The sequence below is a fragment of the Vidua chalybeata genome, chromosome 20 (genome assembly GCF_026979565.1).
Source record: "Vidua chalybeata isolate OUT-0048 chromosome 20, bVidCha1 merged haplotype, whole genome shotgun sequence".
Lineage (NCBI taxonomy): Eukaryota > Metazoa > Chordata > Aves > Passeriformes > Viduidae > Vidua > Vidua chalybeata.
The window spans coordinates 3,131,158-3,153,699 of NC_071549.1; the positions used below are offsets into that span (position 1 = coordinate 3,131,158).

At 44.9% G+C, this 22,542-nt stretch overlaps 1 protein-coding gene across 10 annotated transcripts in view; it reads right to left on the reverse strand.

Annotated features, from left to right (window-relative positions):
- The window catches only part of GTF2I (general transcription factor IIi), a 92,864-nt gene extending 71,867 nt beyond the window's left edge, over positions 1–20,997 (reverse strand). For 9 of the 10 annotated variants that reach the window (XM_053961111.1, XM_053961110.1, XM_053961108.1 and 6 more), the window contains exons 1-3: positions 20,912–20,997; positions 4,498–4,603; positions 3,036–3,174 (exon numbers count right to left, since the gene is read on the reverse strand). In XM_053961111.1, coding sequence (XP_053817086.1) covers positions 3,036–3,174; positions 4,498–4,596 — 238 coding nt within the window. In that variant the 5' untranslated portion in view covers positions 4,597–4,603; positions 20,912–20,997. Of the gene's footprint in view, positions 1–3,035; positions 3,175–4,497; positions 4,604–20,534; positions 20,612–20,911 lie in introns of those variants that run through there. The other variant, XM_053961107.1, reaches the window with a different exon arrangement.
- Between the last annotated feature and the right edge of the window lie 1,545 nt (positions 20,998–22,542).

Consider the following 22,542-nt stretch of genomic DNA (forward strand, 5'->3'; position numbering starts at 1 on the left):
ACAGAATCAGACATAACCAGAGATGTGCTTAGTAACTACACTTCTGTTTCCATATTTGAAGAAATATGAAGATACCCAAAAGTGGAGAGGTAATTCTCAATATTGTCAGCACCATGCATTCTAGAGACTGACATCACAGATGAATTTTTAAAGGTTTAACTCTAACAGCAAGGTAAGAATCTCTTAGAACCTTTTATCAGTCCTAAAGTAACAAGAAGGACTCAAGTCTCACTTGTTAAATATACAATGAACTGTGTCCTTCCTGGATTCTTACAAAACACCTATTAAAATCTCAACTACCACTGCCTATTGCTCACTTTCATACTGAACTGAATAAACAATGTATAAGGGGAAAGGAACTGTTGCCTCTACAGCTCTACATTTTAGAGCAGAAGATATTACACTATAAACTTCATCAAGACTTCAAAGCTGTCAAAGGCAGTGATGGAATCAGCATCAACAGGAATATGCAATGTTATTATTCCTAAAAATTGTTGTTCTGAAGTATTGTTATCAACATCGTTCTCAGGGACAAAAGAAAACTACTTCCAGCATCAAGACTCCCCTGAAAGCATGGGAGATGTGCACTTAGTGAAACCATGAAAGCAATGATGGACATTAGTTGACCTTGTTCACACAGATCTACATTTTAATGTTCTGCAAGAATCATAATGGAAACACTGTTTTCAAAGTTAATATTCTTTCATCTTATCAGCCTGACAATACAAAAATACAGCCCAAAAACGAGTACCTTGTAACTGGAATAAAGCAAAAGGTGAGGATTATCAAAACTGATGTAGGACTTAAACACAGGCATGCATCTATAGAAATCACATCCCATACAGCAAAATACAAGCATGGATGAGAAGCCAGTGCTTCCCACAGTACAAATCTGAAACAGAGATCTAGCCAGGAGATCAAACAGCAAATCCCCATAATTTCAGGTTCCCTACTAATAGATGTGTCCACTACACAAAGTTCCTGGTCTATCATGGGCCATGATACCATTGTACTGGCAATAAAACATAGTACCTAAGATGTCGGGTAAGTCCTTTAAGCAACAAAAACAAAACAAAAAAGCAATCAGGTGAAAAAATGAACTCCCTCCCCAGTACTCAGATAGCAGTTTTCAAAAACAACAGTATACGAAGATTGCCCCTGTAAAAAAATTAAAAAAAAAAAAAATTTGATTCATCTTATACTTGATTCCTCAATCAGGTTACAATTCTACATTTTGACATCAGTGATCTGACACAACCCAACATTGTGGTGACTTTCCTTGGAGTAAATATGTGCACAGAAAGTCACTGTCCATGAAAGTAGGACAAGAAAAATCCAGTGCCCTACTGTCTTAGGCTGCAAGATGTGTATTCTATTGCCATCTGTTAGAGGTGGGGCAGTTTTCTTCTGTAATTGGGCCACCTGTTAAAACCAGGTGGGGCAGTTTTCTTTATCTCTCCCACAACCAATCCTCCCTCCAGGAGATCTCTGCTGTTCATGGCCACTGAGTGTCCCTGCATGGCTGAGAAAATTCCAGCATCCCATGGGGAGAGGCTCTGCCCAGGGGAGCAGCCAAGCATTCCTACCTGGATCCAATCTGTCCTTGGAACAGCACAGCAGCCTTTGCCCACTGCATTCCCAGAGGAGCAGCTTTCTTCTCCACTGCATTCCCAGAGGGAGCCCAGGCCCATCCACAGCAGCCCTGGAGCTTCAGAGGAAAACTCCAGCCTTGTCCAGGATCCTGCTCCAGCAGAAGCACAGCTGGCACTGCAGGAGGGCTGAGCCCCCATGGAATGGCACTGCTGCCACAGCCTGACCCACACACTGTCAGCTCCTATTCTGACTCTCAGTGTTGTTTTTTTGGTTTTTTTTTTTTTGGTTTTTTTTTTGTACTATTGCATTTGTATTTTAATTTTCCTAGTAAAGAACTGTTATTCCTATTCCCATATTTTTGCCTAAGAGCCCCTTAATTTAAAAATTATAATAATTCAGAGGGAGGGGGGTTACATTATCCATTTTAAGGGAGGCTCCTGCCTTCCTTAGCAGACACCTGTCTTTTTCAAACCAAGACACCTACCACAAACAACTGACCTTGAGACAGAGCCTCCAAGACAATTTTATGTAGCAGCAAAAGCATTTTCAGAGTAAGTCTTTCTGTTACAGAATAAACACAGTTGCTTTCCAAGCAGTATTTAACCTGACAGTTTTTTAAGCTCTTCCTGAGACTGATTCTTCTGTCATACCCTACCTTTGACCTCCATCTTTTCTCTTTCTCTAGGCAAATAATTTTTTTATTTATTAGACAGTGTCTACCACCAACACTTTCATAAATGAGTGCATCAATGCTCCCCTAAATCGTCACTGAATCTTTGAAACCTATCCCTAAAAATACTGTCCTTTATGAATGAATCATTTTATCAACACAAAAGTTCCACTGTTTTACTGTAAAAATGAAATGAAACAAAAAACACAACCTAGATGTACTTAAAGCAGTATAAAAGTAATGCAGATGTAATTTTAAGTCATTATGATATAGATGTGCATTTCTGTTTACTAAATAATAGTGATATAAAACAGCTGCATAAAAAATACTATCCTGTCAAAACTGTGCATCTGCTTTAGTAAGGCATGAAGTGATCTCAAGAACCAGGACCACCTGAGTTGACAGAAGTACTTCTCTACCTGTTCAGTGCTCTCTTCAATCTTCCTGAGTGGGAAAAAAGGTTTGGAGGAGGGGATACAAAGAAAAATTAACACACACTAGGAAATGCAGGATGTATTAGAAGGGTGGACTGTCTAATACTTCTTATTGTACTAGTTTTCACATTATCTAGGAAAAAATGAACATTTTCAGCCATTGTAGAAATAACACTACAAACAAGACCGCTGCTACTGCTCATTTTACAGCTTGATTTGCATTAGTCAACATAATTATAGCACACAGCCATGACAGACAGAATTTTGCTCCCAAAATTATTAATATTAATATACATTATGCAGCTTGTGACATACAAAAATAAAACATTGAAACTTACAGTATTCAATAAAATCCGTCTTTAAATCTTCCCTAGAGTTGACAAAGGCTTTTCCTCTCTCAGTTCCAACAACAAAAACATTTCTTGCATATACACCAATACAGGCAATTTCTGCCTTGGACTTGGAAAGTTCTTTACACTATAAAAAGAAAAAGCTTTTATTACCATAGTTAAGATACAGTTAGTAAAAATGTACGTGATATTATGTAAAACAATTACTATACTGCTGTCAGCATCCACTCTTCAGAAGGTACTGAGAGCAACATAACATCAGACAGTAGCAAAGCACAATTTACACATCTGGAATGCTTTTCATCAGAAATCTTAAAAGCACTGGAGATTCATTAGCAAAATTAAGGTCTTGTACAGACTCAGAGATTGCATTGTTTTTAATTAAAATTATTTATCACATTAATTCATGTTAAATTACTACTTCCATGTTAATTATACTGAGTGTCTTACTCCAACTTTCAACAAAGCATACAGAAGTTTTGTATATTCACAGCACACTTCTCACACACTATGTTCTGTTCAGAAAGGTGTGGCTGCAAGCAGGATGGCTCCCTGTAGTCTGCCCTGTCCTGAATGCCCCATGAATGGAAGGATTGCACCATCCCTGCATATGTTCTGCCAGGAGAAATTTCTGGCAACAATTAAGGCAGGAAGCCTATGGAGAGAACAGGTTTCCCAAGAAAACTAGTGAGACGACCAAGCAGTGATCACAGAAGGTCAGTCTCTCCTAGGAACTAAATCAGAGTTTGCTACAATCTATAAAAACACTAACAGTTGCAGCATGGGAGGAAAAAGTGATACAAAGACTTTAAGAACCAATGGGATAAAAGACTTGCAATACACTGTCTTATAACTATTCCACTTGAAGTTTCAGTGCTAAAAAGAAAATATTTTTTCTTGCATATCATTTAAAAACTCCAATTTTAAAGAAACAAATCTTGGACAGCGCCTCAATTTCAAGGAAATGGACAGGTATTTCCACTCACAGCCCCAACCAACCATAAACCTCGCCGAACAATTTAATGACTTCTAAAAAACAGATTATATGCCAACAAAAAGAAGTATTTTCTGAATAAGTTTTGTTGAGTTGGTACAGCAGCTGAAGATAAGGCATTAGCCTCAAAACCATTTATTCAATCTACATTACATATGACAAAGACCAGAAGACACTCTTGCCTTTCAACCACGTTGTACCTGAGCAATAAACAAATATTTCCCATTTATTTGACAAAATAATTTTTAAAACAACCACACCACAACAAGAAACAAGATTACTGACAGCAAGATTTATCACAAGCAAAGACAGAATTACAGCTGGTTGGACAAGACATATTACAGTACAAGTACAACAATCCACCTTCCCTGCTACCCAGTGGGAAGCAATATACTGATGTAATCCTGCAAATACCAAGACAGATTTATGATGCAGAAACTTAACTTCTCTACTAACCATTGACTCAAGTCCTGACATGAGGAATGTAACCACCATTCTGCTTTCCAAGGATTCCTCATCATGGATGGATGTTGCTGGTGCAAGAATTTGAGCCATTTTCCTCCTGTAAAATGAAAGGAAAAAACCTTTTCAGATACATACAACAGTGTGGAAAAAAAATAAAAACACCTCTTATGCAAGCAAAGAAAAAAATTAATTCAAAATCCCATAGAACACAGCCCACTACATACTGGCAACCAAAAAACAGGCAAATTAACTGGAGAAAGTGCTTGCTCTTCTTTCATGCTTCCTGCTCTTTCATCCAAAGCTGAAGCTAAACATAAAATAAAATGTTGCATCATGATCTGGCCACAAACTATCTGTGCCCAGAAAAATGCAATTTAATTGATTAGCTGCATTTACATTGATTTTTCTTTCTTAGCATGTCTAGATAAACACAGCAACAAACACTGGCAGTAACAAACAAATGGCAAATTGTAATTATGACACAGGTATTAGAACAACCTTCCCTTATAACTATGATAGCCTAACTCAAAACAAACAATCACCACCCTGCCACAAAATCACAGCCTCAAAGACTACAGTATCAATAACCAGAATGTGACTTTCTTTGCCTATTTTTCAGTTGTAGGTTTAACTCAAAACTAAGTAGTTTCAACTAAGGTTCTAAAATTAATAACCTAAATTTCAGCACCCCTTCTTTCTGTAGGTCATTCAGGAGATTTTCAACTTATTTAAAACATAAGTAATAATCAAGATTTGTTTATGCTTCTATTGGTAGAATTATTTATACAAGACTGATATATGAGAATGAAGTTTCAGCAGCTTCTAAGAGCACATTTTTCTATTGGAGTGTTGCAACTTCTTATGTTTACACACATCTAGATGTCCTGGCTTGTAAGATAAGCATATATTCTATTTGCCATTGTCAGAGGTGGGGCAGGTATCTTCTGTTAAGTTGGGCAGTTTTCTTATCTCTTCCAAGAACAATGTCTCCCCCTGGGGAGATATCTTCTGTTAATGGGCTATTGAATGGCTCACTGCATGACTGATAAAGTTACATCATCCCATTGTGAGATGCTCCACCCAGAGGGAGGAGCCAAGCATCCCTCCCTGCATAAAATCAGCAGCTCAGCCTCTTCACTGGATTCCCAGAGGAAGACCAGGCCTGTCTACTCTATCACCAGACCTTCAGAGAAAACTACACCCTTCTACGGGATCACTGCTTCAGCAGCATTTCATCTGCCACTCCAGGAGGAGCAGCCACCATTTAACTGAACTATCACCAACACCATGACTCCTCAGGGTGTCAGGTTTCTGACTCTATCAGTAATTTTGTTTGTACTAATTACATTTTTATTATTACTATTATTTAGTTTTTTCCTAGTAAAGAACTGTTATTCCCATTCCCATATCTTTGCCTGAGAGCCTTTTTATTTTGAAATTGTGGTAATTCGGAGAGAGGGGGTTTACTTTTTCCATTTCACGGGAGGCCCTTGCCTTCCTTCACAGACTCCTGTCTTTTCAAACCAAGACAGATTTTGGCGCCCAACGTGCGGCCCGAGGGCATAGAGTGGAAAAAAAGGATTAACAGTTCTTAAGTAATCTAATTTTTTTGTGCTGATATAGAAACATCTTTAAGTGTCACCATGTGGTCTAGTTTACCCTGGTTTGGGTGGCATGTGGTCATGGCTGTATTTCTCCCATTTGCAGGCCCTTATCTAGACATGGGTCCTATAACTAAGGCTGCTGTGGCTGTTATCCAGTTTGGCTTTTGGGTTAATATGGTGAGGAATTCATTGATCTTTAACTTCCTCTGGAAGGCAGGTACATGGATTCAGAGCTATCACACACTAACTGTACGGTTTTGGGGTTACTTTAATAATGGTACCTACTGTGAGGAAATGACACCAGAGAAAATTTTCTCCCAACCTTTTAACCATCTTTTTGGGTCTGCTCCACCAGTTTTTGAAGGTTTAAGATCCACTCTAAATGCTAATGATATCATACAATGGGTGGTGTTGCTGATATGCCTGTTAAGCCTGTTCTATTTAGCACTCAGAGATAAGGGAAGATTAACCTGGATAACTACCCTGACACCTACACCAGAGACTAGGGATGCTGCTGCAGAGCCTGACACTGCCCCAGAGACTAGAGATGCTGCTGCTCCACAGCCTGACCCTGCCCCACAGCCCGCCTCAGAAATGAACCACCCAGATTGGGTGAGGGTTCTGGTTAAGAAGATACGTGAGATGCTGAAGGAGTGCATTTCCCCAGCTGGTGAGAAACCCTCCCTTTGCTTTGAAGAGGGACAGTCTAATAGTACAGCTGTGGAACCCATAGATGTTACAACTGTCCAGGTTCCAGCTGAACCACAAAGGCAGTCCCAGCCAGCAGCAGTTGCCCCAGTAGAAACAAGGAGGTCTAAGACGAAAGCAGAGCAGCCAGGTAGGGATAGGAATGGAGGAACCTCACAACCCACAGGGGACCAGATACTGCGATCATCACCGAGTCCCTGACGTACAAAAGTCTCCGTAATCTGCACAAAGACATTGTGCGACAAGGGCGTGAGGCTTATACTACCTGGTTACTCAAGGTCTGGGGCCTTATGGGTACAGGCATCCAGCTGGATGGTGGTGAGGCAAGGAATTTGGGACCCTTGACCCAGGACTCAGGTATGAATCAGATTTTTGTAAGGGAGCCAGGGTCCCTTTCTCTCTGGGAGTGGTTTTTAATGAGTGTCAGAGAGAGGTTTGTCCACAGGGAGAGAATGCAGGAGCACCATCATAGAATGCGCTGGAAGACCCTTGAGGAAAGGATCCAAAAGCTGAGGGAAGTGGCAATATTGGAGGTACTCTTTGGGAGGGATGGACAGCATGATAATGACCCTGACAAGGTCAGGTGCACAGGGCAAATGCTGTGGAGTCTAGCAAATCTTGGGCCATCTCAGTACACCACTTTCGTCGCAACAATCAATGCTGACACTAACTGAGAGACAGTGGGTTCTGTTGCCAACAAACTTAGGAATTATGAGAGTATGATTAATGGCCCAATGCAGGCTCATATCTCAGCTGTGATTAAGGAGTTCAAAGAGGAGATGAGGGAGGAGATGAGGAAGGTTAATGCAGCACCCGTGCGAGTCACAGGCCCCAAAGTCAGAGCCCAACATTCCCCAGCTAGAGAGAGAAGGTACACCCCAAGGGCTAATCTGTGGTTCTTCCTGCGTGACCATGGGGAAGATATGGGAAGGTGGGATGGGAAACCCACTTCTGTCCTGGCAGCACAGGTGCGTCAACTCAAGGAGGGAAACTCTAACCGGGGGAGTTCCACCAAGGTGAAGGTAGCCTCAACCTCCCATGACCAAGCTGTCGGGTACGATCTGTCAGACCCCCTTGAAGGAACCTCTAGTATGCATGCCCAGGAAAGGAATAATAACCACGGTTAGAGGGGCCCTGTCTCTAGCCAGGGAGAGGCATGGGAAAACCGGATCTTCTAGACGGTGTGGATCCGATGTCCTGGCACATCAGAGCCACAAAAATATGATGCTTTAGTTGATACTGGTGCGCAGTGTACTCCGATACCATCGGGACATGTGGGGGCGGAGCCTGTTTCCATTGCTGGTGTGACAGGGGGATCGCAGCAATTGACCCTGCTGGAAGCTGAGGTGAGCCTAACTGGGAAGGAGTGGAAAAAACATCCTATAGTTACTGGCCCAGACGCTCCGTGTATTCTAGGCATAGACTTCCTCTGGAACGGCTATTACAAAGACTCAAAAGGACTCAGGTGGGCTTTTGGAATAGCTGCTGTAGAGGCAGAGGACATTAAGCAATTAAACACCTTGCCTGGACTGTCAGAAAACCTGCCTGCAGTAGGACTCCTAAGGGTGGAAGAGCAATGTGTGCCAATTGCGACCTCGACAGTGCACCGCCGGCAGTATCGGATGGATCGAGATGCTGTGATCCCCATCCACAGAATGATTTGTGAGCTGGAGAGCCAAGGGGTGGTCAGCAAAACCCACTCACCCTTCAACAGCCCCATCTGGCCTGTGCGCAAATCTGACAGAGAATGGAGATTGACTGTGGACTATCGTGGCTTAAATGAAGTGACTCCACCGCTGAGCGCTGCTGTACCGGATATGCTGGAACTCCAGCATGAGCTGGAGTCCAAGGCAGCAAAGTGGTATGCTACTATTGACATTGCTAATGCATTTTTCTCCATTCCTCTGGCAGCAGAATGCAGGCCTCAGTTTGCTTTCACCTGGAGGGGTGTGCAGTACACCTGGAACCCAGAGGTGGAAACACAGCCCCACCATCTGCCATGGACTGATCCAGACTGCACTAGAAAAGGGTGAGGCTCCAGAACACCTGCAATACATCAATGATATCATTGTGTGGGGGAGCACAGCGGCAGAAGTGTTTGAGAGAGGTGAGAGGATCATCCAGATACTCCTAGAAGCTGGCTTTGCCATCAAGAAGAGCAAAGTCAAGGGACCTGCCCAAGAGATCCAGTTCCTGGGAGTGAAATGGCAAGATGGACGGCGCCAGATTCCCACTGAGGTCATCAACAAGATCACAGCGATGTCTCCACCAACCAGCAAAAAGGAAACACAAGCTTTCCTAGGTGCCATAGGTTTTTGGAGAATGCACATTCCTGAGCATAGCCAGATTGTGAGCCCTCTTTACCTGGTTCTCCACAAGAAGAATGATTTCCACTGGGGCCCTGAGCAGCAACAAGCCTTCATCCAGATCAAGCAGGAGATCGCTCATGCTGTAGCCCTTGGCCCAGTCAGGATGGGACCAGAGGTCAAGAATGTGCTCTACTCTGCAGCTGGGAACAATGGTTTGTCCTGGAGCCTTTGGCAGAAGGTGCCTGGTGAGACTCGAGGCCGACCACTGGGATTCTGGAGCCAAAGTTACAGAGGGTCCGAAGCCAACTACACCCCAACAGAGAAGGAAATCTTGGCTGCCTATGAAGGAGTTCAAGCCCCCTCGGAGGTGATTGGCACAGAAGCACAACTCCTCCTGGCACCCCAACTCCTGGTGCTGGGGTGGATGTTCAAAGGAAAGGCTCCTACTACCCACCATGCCACTGACGCCACATGGAGCAAATGGATTGCCCTCATCACCCAGCACGCCCGTATTGGAAACCTGAATCGCCCTGGGATTTTGGAGATAATTACAAACTGGCCAGAAGGTGAAAACTTTGGTCTCACTGACAACGAGGAGCAGGTACAAGTGACAAGGGCTGAAGAAGCTCCACCATATAACCAACTACCAGCAGAGGAAACACGCTACACTCTTTTCATTGACGGTTCCTGTCGCATCGTAGGGATGAACCGGAAGTGGAAAGCAGCCGTATGGAGCCCCACACAACAAGTTGCACAAGCTACCAAAGGAGAAGGTGGATCGAGCCAACTCGCTGAACTCAAGGCCGTTCAGCTGGCCCTGGACATTGCTGAAAGGGAGAAGTAGCCAAAGCTCTACCTTTATACCGATTCATAGCCAATTCTCTGTGGGGCTGGCTGGGAAGGTAGAGAAAGGCCAACTGGCAACGTAGAGGAAAACCAATCTGGGCTGCTGATATATGGAAAGACATTGCCTCTCGGGTGGAGAAACTAACGGTGAAAGTCCGTCATGTAGATGCCCATGTCCCCAAAAGTCAGGCTAATGAGGAGCACCGAAACAATGAGCAGGTAGATCAGGCAGCAAGAATAGAGGTGTCAAAGACAGACCTAGATTGGTACCATAAGGGGGAGTTGTTCCTGGCTCGATGGGCTCATGATGCCTCAGGTCATCAGGGCAGACATTCCACCTAGAAGTGGGCATGAGACCGAGGTGTGGATCTAACCATGGACAGCATTTCTCAGGTTATCCACGATTGTGAGACATGTGCTGTCATCAAACAGGCCAAGAGGGTGAAGCCCCTATGGTATGGTGGGCAGTGGTCCAAGTACAAGTATGGGGAGGCCTGGCAGATTGACTACATCACACTGCCTCAGACACGCCGAGGCAAGCGCTAGGTGCTGACCATGGTGGAAACCAACACTGGATGGCTGGAGACCTTCCTTGTGCCTCACGCTACTGCCCGGAACACCAACCTGGGAGTGGAAAGGCAAGTCCTGTGGAGACATGGCACACCTGAGAGAATTGAGTCTGACAACAGCACCCATTTCAAGAATGGCCTTATCAACACCTGGGCCAGAGAACATGGTATTGAATTGATATATCATATTCCCAATCATGCTCCAGCTGCCGGCAAAGTTGAACGATGCAACGGACTCCTTAAGACTACCCTGAAGGGACTTGGTGGAGGTACATTTAGAAACTGGGAAATGAACCTGGCAAAAGCAACCTAGATGGTCAACACCCGAGGGTCCATCAATCAAGCTGGTCCTGCCCAGTCAGAACCCTTGCACACAGTAGATGGAGATAAAGTCCCTGTGGTACATATGAAAGGTATTTTAGGAAAAACTGTTTGGATTAATCCCACCTCAGGTAAAGACAAACCCATCTGTGGGATTGTTTTCTCAAGGACCTGGTTACACTTGGTGTAACCAGTGCACAAAGATGGGGAAACCCGTTGTGTACCACAGGGAAACCTAGTCTTAAGTGAGAACTGGGTGTAAGATTTCATTGTGATGCAGATGGAAATAGAATAAGGGGTGGATAATGTCCTGGCTTGTAAGATAAGCATATATTCTATTCGCCATTGTCAGAGGTGGGGCAGGTATCTTCTGTTAAGTTGGGCAGTTTTCTTATCTCTTCCAAGAACAATGTCTCCCCCTGGGGCGATATCTTCTGTTAATGGGCTATTGAATGGCTCACTGCATGACTGATAAAGTTACATCATCCCATTGTGAGATGCTCCACCCAGAGGGAGGAGCCAAACATCCCTACCTGCATAAAATCAGCATTTTTTGAGACATCAGATCAACCTCTTCACTGGATTCCAGGCCCATCTACTCTATCACCAGACCTTCAGAGAAAACTACACCCTCCTACAGGATCACTGCTTCAGCAGCATTTCATCTGCCACTCAAGGAGGAACAGCCACCATTTAACTGGACTATCACTAACACCCTGACTCCTCAGGGTGTCAGGTTTCTGACTCTATCAGTAATTTTGTTTGTACTAATTACATTTTTATTATTATTATTTAGTTTTTCCCTAGTAAAGAACTGTTATTCCCATTCCCATATCTTTGCCTGAGAGCCTTTTTATTTTGAAATGGTGGTAATTCGGAGAGAGGGGGTTTACCTTTTCCATTTCACGGGAGGCCCTTGCCTTCCTGCAAAGACTCCTGTCTTTTCAAACCAAGACACTAGAGCAATAACCTGACATGCCTGGAGGAATAGAGAACTGGTAGATAATTTAGCTGTAACAACTCCACATGCAAGTCAAGAAAAATCACCTCAACAGACAAGACGTATCAGGGTGATAAAAACATTTCACAGGTTGATGTGATAACTTGCTGCTCCTGTAGAACCTGGCCACACAATGTGTCTCAAGTTTTCAAAGGTGACATGTATTCTATTACCCATATAGATAACTCAGGGCAGCACATCGCATGCGATAATGTGCTGACTTTGGGGAAGAAAAGGCACTGTGCTCTTTCTAGGGCTTAGAGCACTTCAGGCAAATTGAATGGGAGGGGGAAAAAACCCCAGAAGCCCAAATGATAAACATTGCAAACTCAAAACACATCTAGCAGTCTTCATGCTCTCAGGCACAGGCCAGCAAACTGCATTTTGGATGAGGTGCATTATGGATGAAGTGGCAGGGAGTGACACAGTCAGCTATCGGAGGATGCCAGTAATGAAGATGCTGAACACTGGCACTACTACACTGAGGAGGAGCCAAAGAGGTCCTTCACCAGGTCTAAAAAAGGAGCCAACTTTGAGAGTGAATATAAAGGAACAATTGTAATATGTTGATGGCTTCAGCAACCTGAGAGAGGGCTGATGGGGATGGGGAGACAGAGGCTGATGGGGTTATCCTTCATAGGAAGAGAGGCACTGCTTGTAGAATATCAGAGGTAAAAGGGAGATTATGACATAAATAAATCTTTAGTGAGCCATGAGTTTTGATACATAATAGAGTTTTCAAGCTCATTTTTGGAATTCCTTTAGGGTTGGGATGCTGACAGTGATTTTAAAGATGATAGCTTTTAGACTTTCTAAAATGACACCTTAACAATCACAATATGAAAGATTAAATAGAAGATAACTACACATTTCCACTTTCTCACATAACTCTATTCACTGTCTGATGCAGTTATTCTGCACCAATTCAACACCTTCCAAACTAGCAGTGGTACAAATATATCCTATTCTAGGTGAAAAATCATGCTACATAAAAAACAAGAGTAAACTTACTTTCTGATTTGCAAAGCTACCTTGTCCAGAAAACAGACCAAGGAAATTCTAGAAACCATTTGAAGGCTATGGATGCACAAGCACATCAGAGAAGTGCCAGTTCAAGCTGTCTCCCCATGCTGTATTGCTCCCATCCCTGGAAGGTGATTTCTGATCCATAGGTGCAGAGTGGATCAAGCTAAGGAGCTTGTCCAAGGAACAAAGAAGTGCTCCACTGGACTGGGTCACAGCCTCAATACCTCGGAATCACATCTGGATACTGTCCTGGGGTGACTTTATGATGCTTGTATCCCCATTCATCTGCTCTTTTTATGCTGGATATTAAGTTCTGCACCTTTCAAACTGGTTCCAAGAGTGGAAAAGAGGGGAAAAGAAGCGCACAGTTTGTTTTCAGAAACTGCACCTGCTCCCCTGCATTCCTTCTCCTGGACTGTGCTGTCTGCATCATGGACAGACAGCAGGAGAGAGTTCTCCTTTACTTTTTAGTTAATTTTTTTTTTTAGCTAGCTGTGGCAGTGAAGTTCCCTGGATTGTGGTTTATTGGGATATTGAGACACAAGACAGATAATGGACTTTGGACCTGGTTAGCATAAGAGATTTGATAACAGGATGCCTTGGCAATAGCAAACAAAACTCTGAGGATTAAATCAACATTGCAAGAAGATTCAATCAGACTGACTTACCAGAAAAAAGAAAATTACATCAGACTTCTGCAAGCAAGAGATCTTGTAAAATGCCTAAGTTTGTTTATGTGATGATTAACCCAATCCTGGTAGCCGAACATTACTAGCATTCCTAAAATACTTTATAAGCATTTGTATCCCACAATAAATTTGGATTCTTTGACCATCACACTGTGTCCCCGTCTGTCTCTCTTTATCACCAGTAGTGGCTTTTCTTTTTCTTGGAACTGTTCAACCCTGCTCTGGACTGAAAACCCAGAAGAACACTGGGAGCTCACACCTGTGGCCCACTGGGGCCAGGATGTGGCATTTGGCAGTGCAGGAGGGACTGATAAGAGACTGAGCGAGCCGAGCTACCCCCCCCACAAGGACTTTCTGAATTTGCCATCTCTTCAGAACAATGAGAGGTTTTATTGTTTAATATTGTTCATTTTTTATGCTTGTGAATACTTTGCCTGTTAAATAAACAAGTTTTTCCCACTTTTCTCCAAGGAAATCTTTTCCCGAACCAGTAGTGGGGGAAGGGCTTGAGTCTGATCTCTGGAGGGACCCTTTTGGAGCTTCCTCCCAAATTTGCCCTAAACCAGGACAAATATATATTTCTGGTGCCCAGCGTGAGGCTTGAGAAAGTGGAAAAACCCTGTATTGATTGTATTTTGGTTGTACTTATTCTGTATTGGAATAAAGCAGTCAGTAGCCATATTACTTGAATTGATAATATCTCACTGGGTGGAGGCTTCATGTGTCTTTGGTCCCCAGGCTTTTTTGCAGTTTTAATACCTTTCTGGCCCCTAGGAATATTTTCTTATCTGGAGATAGCTCCAGTATTGTCCCTAACACATAGTTTTTACACTAGAGAGGCATGGATGAAAAGAGGTATTTTGCTGCACATGGTGATAATGATTTATAGGGAGTTTAGAAAGGAACTGCAGTTTGTTCCAGATATATATGGTTTATGGTTTCTTTGTCCTACCCTGCATCCTAATTCCAATAGCATGCTTTGGGGGTTTACTAGTAATTGCACCCAGTTTGTTAGAGAAGGAGCAGGGGATGAGGCTTTTCAGCCTTTCCTTCTTCTCCTTTGAATCGGTTACGTCACTATTTGAGAATGTTCCATTTCCCCTGAATGTTAAAGAGACCACTTTCCTAGTATTTTATCTAGTAAGCTTCCTCTATACAGCTTGTCTAGAATGAGGGTTGAAATGTCCAGAGGAGCTGATGAGACCCCTGACCCAGGAGTCAACCCATGCATTGAAAATCCTGAGTGTGTGGAAAATGGGAGGATATGGGCCAAACCCTGAAGAATTTTCTGACCTTATAGCCTGGGACTTTCCACGTGAACAAATACAGAACCCAACTGAGGTGGGGAAATACCTGAACGAGAAATGCACTTATGACTCTAAGGAGAAAAAGCTTATTTCAATAAGCTGGGCCCTGGCATATGCTTATCACACGCTGCTAGATACTGTAGGGCAGCAGATAGAGGCAGGGGGGCAGGGAGATAAACCAGCAGCTACCCCAGTCACTCAGGCTGCAGCCAACACCCCAGCTACTCAGGTTTGTAGCTAAACCAGCGAGCCTAGGCCAGCGGATAAACCAGACAGTGAGCCTAAGCCACTGTCAGTTGCTGCTGCAGGAAAGAAGCACAAAAACAAAACCAATCAACAAGTGGACAATGATGATCTGAGGGAAGAACCCTCAAAGCTCCAACAACTGACACAAAATCAGAATTCACTATTGAATCCTTTTCTCTGAAGGACCTCCATGGCCTAAGAAAGGATTACACTTGACGATCTGATTAATCTATAATTAGTTGGTTAGTCTGTCTTTGGGATGCTGCAGACAAGGCTACAAGTCTGGATGGTACTGAAGGGAGGCATTTGGGATCCCCGTCACATGATCCCATCATCGACCAATGAATGATGAGAGGGGCTGACTCTCAGAGTCTCTGGGCATGGGTCTTGGACAGTGTAGCACAAAGATACCTGTGTGCAGATGATGTCTATATGCAGCAAACCCAGTGGAAGACCATAGACCAAGGGATTCAACACTTCAGAGAAATGGCAATGGCAGAGATTGTCTTCTCAAATGACCTAATAACTATGAATCTAGACTTGATGACGTATACATCCGTGATGTGACGCAAACTTGTACAACTCGGGCCACAAGAATACGCCTCTGCTTTAGCAATAATGAAGCAGCATGACAACGAGCAGACCGTGCTTGATATGGCAAAAAAGCTCCGAGCATATTCAGATGCTGTGCATGGCCCAACACATGCCAGAGTTGCAGCTGTAGAAAAAGGTCCACAAAAATTAGAAGATAAGATAGAGGAGATTCAGAAGAAACTCAGGGAGGAGATTAAAGACGACCTTCTCCAAATCTCAGCAATACAGATTAGAGGTTCTGGTACCAAACGTAGAAGAAAGAAGGAGAGAAGGTACAACCCACAAGCTGGGCTGTAGTTCTTCATGTGTGAGGTTGTGATTTTAACCCTTTCAGTACCACTATCTAATAATCTTAAAACTTCCAGATCAGTTAATATTAGCTAAAACTATCTATAAATTCTTTGATTTAACTTCGCCAAGATGTGCCTTTGCCAAAGTAAAGACTTGCAAAATACATTCCTGCCTGTGATCTAACTTAGCCCTAAACAGCTGGTTGCTCAGGCAGGTGTTCAGCCATCCTCAGGTGTCATAGGTAACCCAAAATGTTATTGTATTCCATATCCATCTGTGCCCAAAATTATTACTTTAAGGTCTGCTACCACAGCAAGAAACAGGGCTGGGGGCTGCCCTGTCATTAAAGTCTGAGCAGTAAAGCAAAGGACGCTCTGGCCTTGTGGTTTCTGGCTCAGGTAAAGAGCTCTCTTGCCTGGTACCATTCGCTCAAGCTGGAGGCCCTGCCTATGAGGGGGTTGTTTCCCTAGAGTTTTTCTGGGCTTGCAACAGTACCAACTCAGATAAATTGTATTGAGCAATCAGAAACCCTTTTGGAGAGAATTTTGCAATATTTTGTCAGAATTGGCAACACAACTGATGACACCCAAAATATTTTGTGATTAAAAACATTGTTGTGAAGCCAAGAGAGGCTAATAAGGTTATATGTCCATACAGATGTACAATTATGTGCCAACCTCTCTTTAACACCAGGCCAACAGGCTTCTGCAGCAATTCTTTGTTCTCAGCTGGAGTTGTTCTTTGCTGGTGGCTGTGCTGTTGCACACAGGCCACTGAAATGGGTAAAATGTATGTTTATGAAAATTCAGAATTTTAGAAGCATATAATGTACTTAAGCGTGTAGAGGAAAACAGAAATATACATAGCTTATTTAGCAAGATTGCAAAAAGTACAGAATGCAGCTTATAATGGGAATGCAACTTGTTAGGTAGAAACAACTTGTAACAGAACACATAAGAATATAGCTGCTAGGTAAAGGTCATAAGGATAAAAAAATCTCAGTAAAGCAAGACTCAGGTATTGTTGAAACCCATAAAGCAGAACCCAAACCAGCCAGGACCAGGCTCCTGGTTTTGGCCAGGACAAACTGACCTGGGAGAAAGCCAAACCTCTACTGTGCTTGTCCAGAAGAAGTCAAGCGGAGAACACTGAGGAAGAAGATCTTACTTCATCAAGAAGACCCCTGCCCACAACCCCCAGGGGGCATGGCACCACAGAAGACTAATTATAATATGAAGTGCAAGGAGGTAGAGAGTGAGCAAGGAATGGGTGGGCAGGGATGTGTGGGCTTGGGGGGATCAATGTGTATTTAAACCTGAAACCTGTCTCACCAGGTACACATGCATGGAGGAAATATCCCCCACCCGTCTCATCTGGTAATAAAACATATCTGCTTTACAATTTTAATTGTAAAGTCCTTATTCACCAACTCACCACTAAAATGATTAGAGGGATGGAACAACTTTCCTACGAGGAAAAGCTGAGAGAATATATTTTTGCAAATATATTAATGACAAAAGAAAGGTTAAGACCAACCTTTGTTCTCTACTGGATGCAGGAGGGAACTTAGTAACTGCAGATGAGGAGAAGGTAGAAGTGCTTGCCTCAGTTTTTAGTGGGAAGATGGTTTATCCTCAGGACAACTGTCCTCCTGGGTTGGTAGAAGGTGGCAGGGAGCAGAATGGTCCCCCTGTTATCCAGGAGGAGGCAGTCAGAGAACTGCTGAGCTGCTTGGATATTCATAAATCTATGGCCCCAGATGGGATCCATGCCAGGGTGATGAGAGAGCTGGCAGACAAGCTTGTGAAGCCACTCTCCATCATTTACCAATAGTGCTGGCTCACTGGGGAGGTTCCAGATGACTGGAAGCTGGCCAATGTGACACCCATTTACAAACAGGGTGGGAAGGAAGATTCTGGTCATTATAGGCCAGTTAGTCTGATCTCAGTACCTGGTCAGGTAATGGAACAGTTTATAGTGAGCATCATCAGGCAGCACTTACAGGATGGCCAGGGTACCAGACCCAACCAGCATGGGTTCAGGAGACGTAGGTTGTGTTTGACCAATCTGGTCTCTTTTTATGACCAGGTGACCCATCTGGTGGGTGCAGGAAAGGCTGTGGATGCTGTGTACCCTGACTTCAGGAGCACTCTTTACTGGGTTCAGAACTGGCTGGATGGTTGGGCCCAGAGAGTGGTGGTGAGTGGTGCTGCATCCAGCTGGGGACAGTCACCAGTGCTGTCCCCCAGGGCTCTGTGCTGGGCCAGTTCTGTTCAATATTTTTATTGACGACATGGATGAGGAGAGTGAGGCTTTCATCAGTAAATTTGCAGATGACACCAAACTGGGAGCATGTGTAGGAGAGCTCTGCTGGAGAGAGACCTGGAACAGTTGAATGGATGGGCAGAATCCAAGATGAAGTTGAATAAATCCAAGTGCCAAGTCCTGCATTTTGTTCACAATAACCCCCTGCAATGCTCTAGGCTGGGGACGGTGTGGCTGGACAGTGCCCAGGCAGAAAGGGACCTGGGGGTACTGGGCAACAGCTGACTGAACATGAGCCAGCAGTGTGCCCTGGTGGCCAAGAAGGCCAATGGCATCCTGGCCTGGATCAGGAATGGTGTGGCCAGCAGGAGCAGGAAGGTCATTCTGCCCCTGCACTCGGCACTGCTGAGGTCCCACCTCGAGTGCTGTGTCCAGGCCTGGCCCCTCAGTTTGGGAAGGACGTTGAGACGCTCGAGCGCGTCCAGAGGAGGCAACGAGGCTGGAGAGGGGCTGGGAACACAAACCCTGTGAGGAACCACTGAGGGAGCTGGGGGTGCTCAGCCTGGAGAAAAGGAGGCTCAGAGGTGACCTTATCACTCTACAGCTCCCTGAAAGGTGGTTGTAGTCAGGTGGGGGTTGGTCTCTTTCTCCAGGCAGCACTGACAGAACCAGAGGACACAGTCTCAAGCTGTGCCAAGAGAAAGAGAAGTTGGATATTAGGAAAAAGTTTTGTACTGAAAGGGTGATAAAGTACTGGAATGGCCTGGGGAGGTGGTGGAGTGACCATCCCTGGATGTGTTCAAAAAAAGACTGGATGTGGCAGTTGGTGCCATGGTTTAGCTGAGGTGTTAGGGCATGAGTCGGACTTTGTGATCTTGAAGGTCTCTTCCAGCCTTGTGGTTCTGTGTTTCTGTCATTGGGATTGTTCAGCCTGGAGGAAAGAAGACCTCAAGATGACCTAATTGTGGCCTTCCAGAACCTGGAGGTAGCCTATCTGGCTAGGGACTTTGAACAAGGGCCTGGAGAGACAGGACCAGGGGAAAGGGCTTGACACAAACAGAGACCAGGGTTAGACTGGATATTTTGAGGATGGTGATGCCTATATAAACAGCTTGAGTTATAAGATATCCATACAACCTAATATATCTATATAGCCTGATACCAATATAACAGAAATCGTAGCTTTTTAAACATATATAACCTGATACAAATAACTTTTAACACAATTTAATGGTTAGTATATGGTTAATTAGTTGCTTAATGATGAATGGACAGAAAAGAACAAAAAACTCACCAGGTAGATAGCTTTAGAGATAGATGTATAGTACTAATGAGAAATTGGCAAATGTAAAGCCAATTAGCCACAAAACACGGAATTTAGGACCAGACAAACCAAAGAACACCATAACTGCACATGCTCTGAAGACAAAGTTGAAAAGTTCAGGTGCGAAGAAGACCTTTGAAGCCTTCATCAAAGACTCCCAGTGAAAAATGTTTCTGTGATTTGTGTCAATTGGCAATGGAATCAGCAAATGCTTCTATCTGCTGTGTCAAAAGTGGACGCATTCCCTGGGATAACTACAGAGAACGGTTTTGAAACTTTCTAACCGAATAGCCAAATAAAGCATCGAACACAAAAACAGAAGTATAGTAAAGAGATGGGGTAATGAAACAACTGATGCTTAGAATAAAATAGATAAAATTGTGGTAGAGCTAAGAGATATTGCAACAAAGCAACTGAATGCTTATGTGTAATAAAAAGCCTGATGCACCTGTACAAGACTAAAATTGCGTAGCAAACACTGGTGAAAGGCCTCCCTCCAGACGACCACACAAAGGACAGGAAGCCAATGACCACCTGGAAAAGATTATAAAAATGCTGATCCCAGCTTATTGATATTTGCTGATTCGGACTAACACAAGCACACTGGAAAATGCTTCGTAGGGTTAAAACCAGTATATATACTCTGGTGAAGCTGTAGTGACGTGTGCCGTTAGTGGAGCGGTGACTCCCTGGCGAGTAGAACGTTGACACCCAGCACTGCTTGCTTGCTTTCTTCAAAATAAATGATATAAAAATAAAATTCCGTTTGGCTGTCAAAATTTTACATCACCCCGACGACCCCCAAACTGAGGAGACGCAAGCATCGTGCAAAAGAACTATCTAATAACCACGAGCTCACACTACGTAAATTACTTGCGGCGCGTATATCACGATGTGATGGTGATATAGTAACACTAAGCAATACTCACCGTATAAATATAAATACTGTGGGTGAGCTCGGCGGAGATATCCCCTTCGCCGCCAGCGGCCGGGCCGGGTCCCACCACTGCCATTTACACCCCGTCGCTCCGCCCCTTCCCCTCCGCGCCCCGCGGCCGCCGCCACGCGCACAGCTCGGGCATGCGCGCGCCGCCCCGCCGGCCAATGGGAGGCGGCGTCGCGGCGGCAGCGCCCCCTCCTGGCAGCGGCGGAGAGAGCGCAACCCCCCTCCGAGGGAGCGGCGCGAGCAGCGGCCCCGACCGCCGAGCCCCGCTCAGCCCCTCACAGCGCCGCAGCCTCCGCGACCGCGCGTCACGGCCCGTCCCTCGCCCCACCCCGCCGGACCCGGGCCCGCCCTCCCACTCACCCGCGCCGGGCACAGGTAGCCCGGTCCCTCTGGCTGGAGACGCCGCACGGCTACGGGAGGAAGGCCGGGGCAGCGGAGGTTTTTTTCGCGGGCTCTCGGCGCTGTTGAGTGGCCCCGCTCCTCGCGCGCGGTATCGGGCCGAGCCCAGCGCCGCACCGGGCGGGGGATGATTCGCTCGCGCAGCCGCGGCGCCGCAGGCGCTCGCGGGGGCCGCCGGGAGACGCAGTCTCCGGGCCGGAGCTCCCGCCGGGCACCGCGCCAGGGGCCCCGGCCGGGCCTGCCCACCGCGCCCTTGCTGCGGCCCGGGCCGGGAGCCAGCAGGGTCCCGGGGCCTCAGCAGGAGCCCCTCTTCACTCAGATCGGCCACGCTGAACATCCAGAGCTGTTCTCTAGAACCAACGATGGGAGCAACAGCCTCCACCTGCAGAAAGCCTTACTCGGGGTTAATCACACTCTTCATAGCAAAGCAGTCTTGTTTCCTTTTCAAAGACGTTAAGCATAGTGAATGCAAGCTATGAGATCTTTTTTCCTGGCTAAACAGAGTAATGTGGGAGACAGAAGCATTCTGCAGCAGCCTAGAAACACAAATCCCAAGCCCCGACCACCAAAATACCTCAAAATCCTAAAAGGTTAGAAATCATTGCCACCTTAACTGAAACCAGTAGATCTCACCCTGCAGTACTTGGATGGTTCCTTTTTGCAGACCCTCTGCAGGGGAAGACGTAGTTGCTGGTGAAGAATTTCAGCGCAAAAGACACCAAATCTTCCTAAGCAGGCACAACTATTTACTCTATTAATTTGTCAGTTTCCTTGCTGTTTAGATTGCATTTTCAATACAAGGCATCCATGACTTCATGCTCCACCATATCTTCATGCTGGCATCTTCCCGTTGCACCTTACTGCACACACAGCTGATACTGACCATTTCATACTGATTTAGATGTCATAAGTACACCCTGCTCAAAAGTTACTCAATCAAATCCTTCTGGAAGACCAGAGGAGTTTACTTGCCTACGAAATGGAAGCCCACTGCCAGGACATCATTCACAGGCTGTGTCCAGACAGTTGCCCTGCAGGCATGGATTGTTCTGGGGGCGGAGAAGATGCCTTTTGATTACAAATCACAATCATGAATCATTTTGAGAGTTATATGTGCCAGCTGCTTCCTGCTGGTAAGACCATTGCTGCTATGACATGGGTCCTCAGAAGAGTGGAAATTTGGTATTTTTCCAGGTCAGGATTCTTCCCACTCTTCTGTATCTCTCTTTGTAAATCAACACATGCAAGTAACCAAGGATAACCATCAAACCACAGCTGAAATGCAAAGAGTAGATTTATTTCATTACCTTGCTAATAACACCTTGTGGAAGACACATGGGGACACAGGCTCTATTTGGCTTAGTGCATTCTAGCAGCCAATTGGGGGGGTGCTAGCTGCCTGCCTCACTAAAACAAAAGGGTTTACATGTTTTTGACAAGGCAGAGGATGAGCAACATTAAGCATAATAAATGGAGTTTTTTCACACCAACATTTCTTGCATTCCCAGCTGCAAAAGCACTTTGATCAAAACTATTCTCTCCTCCTCACCAAACCTTCCCGTTTTTACCCTTTCCTCCCAACACACTCTCTA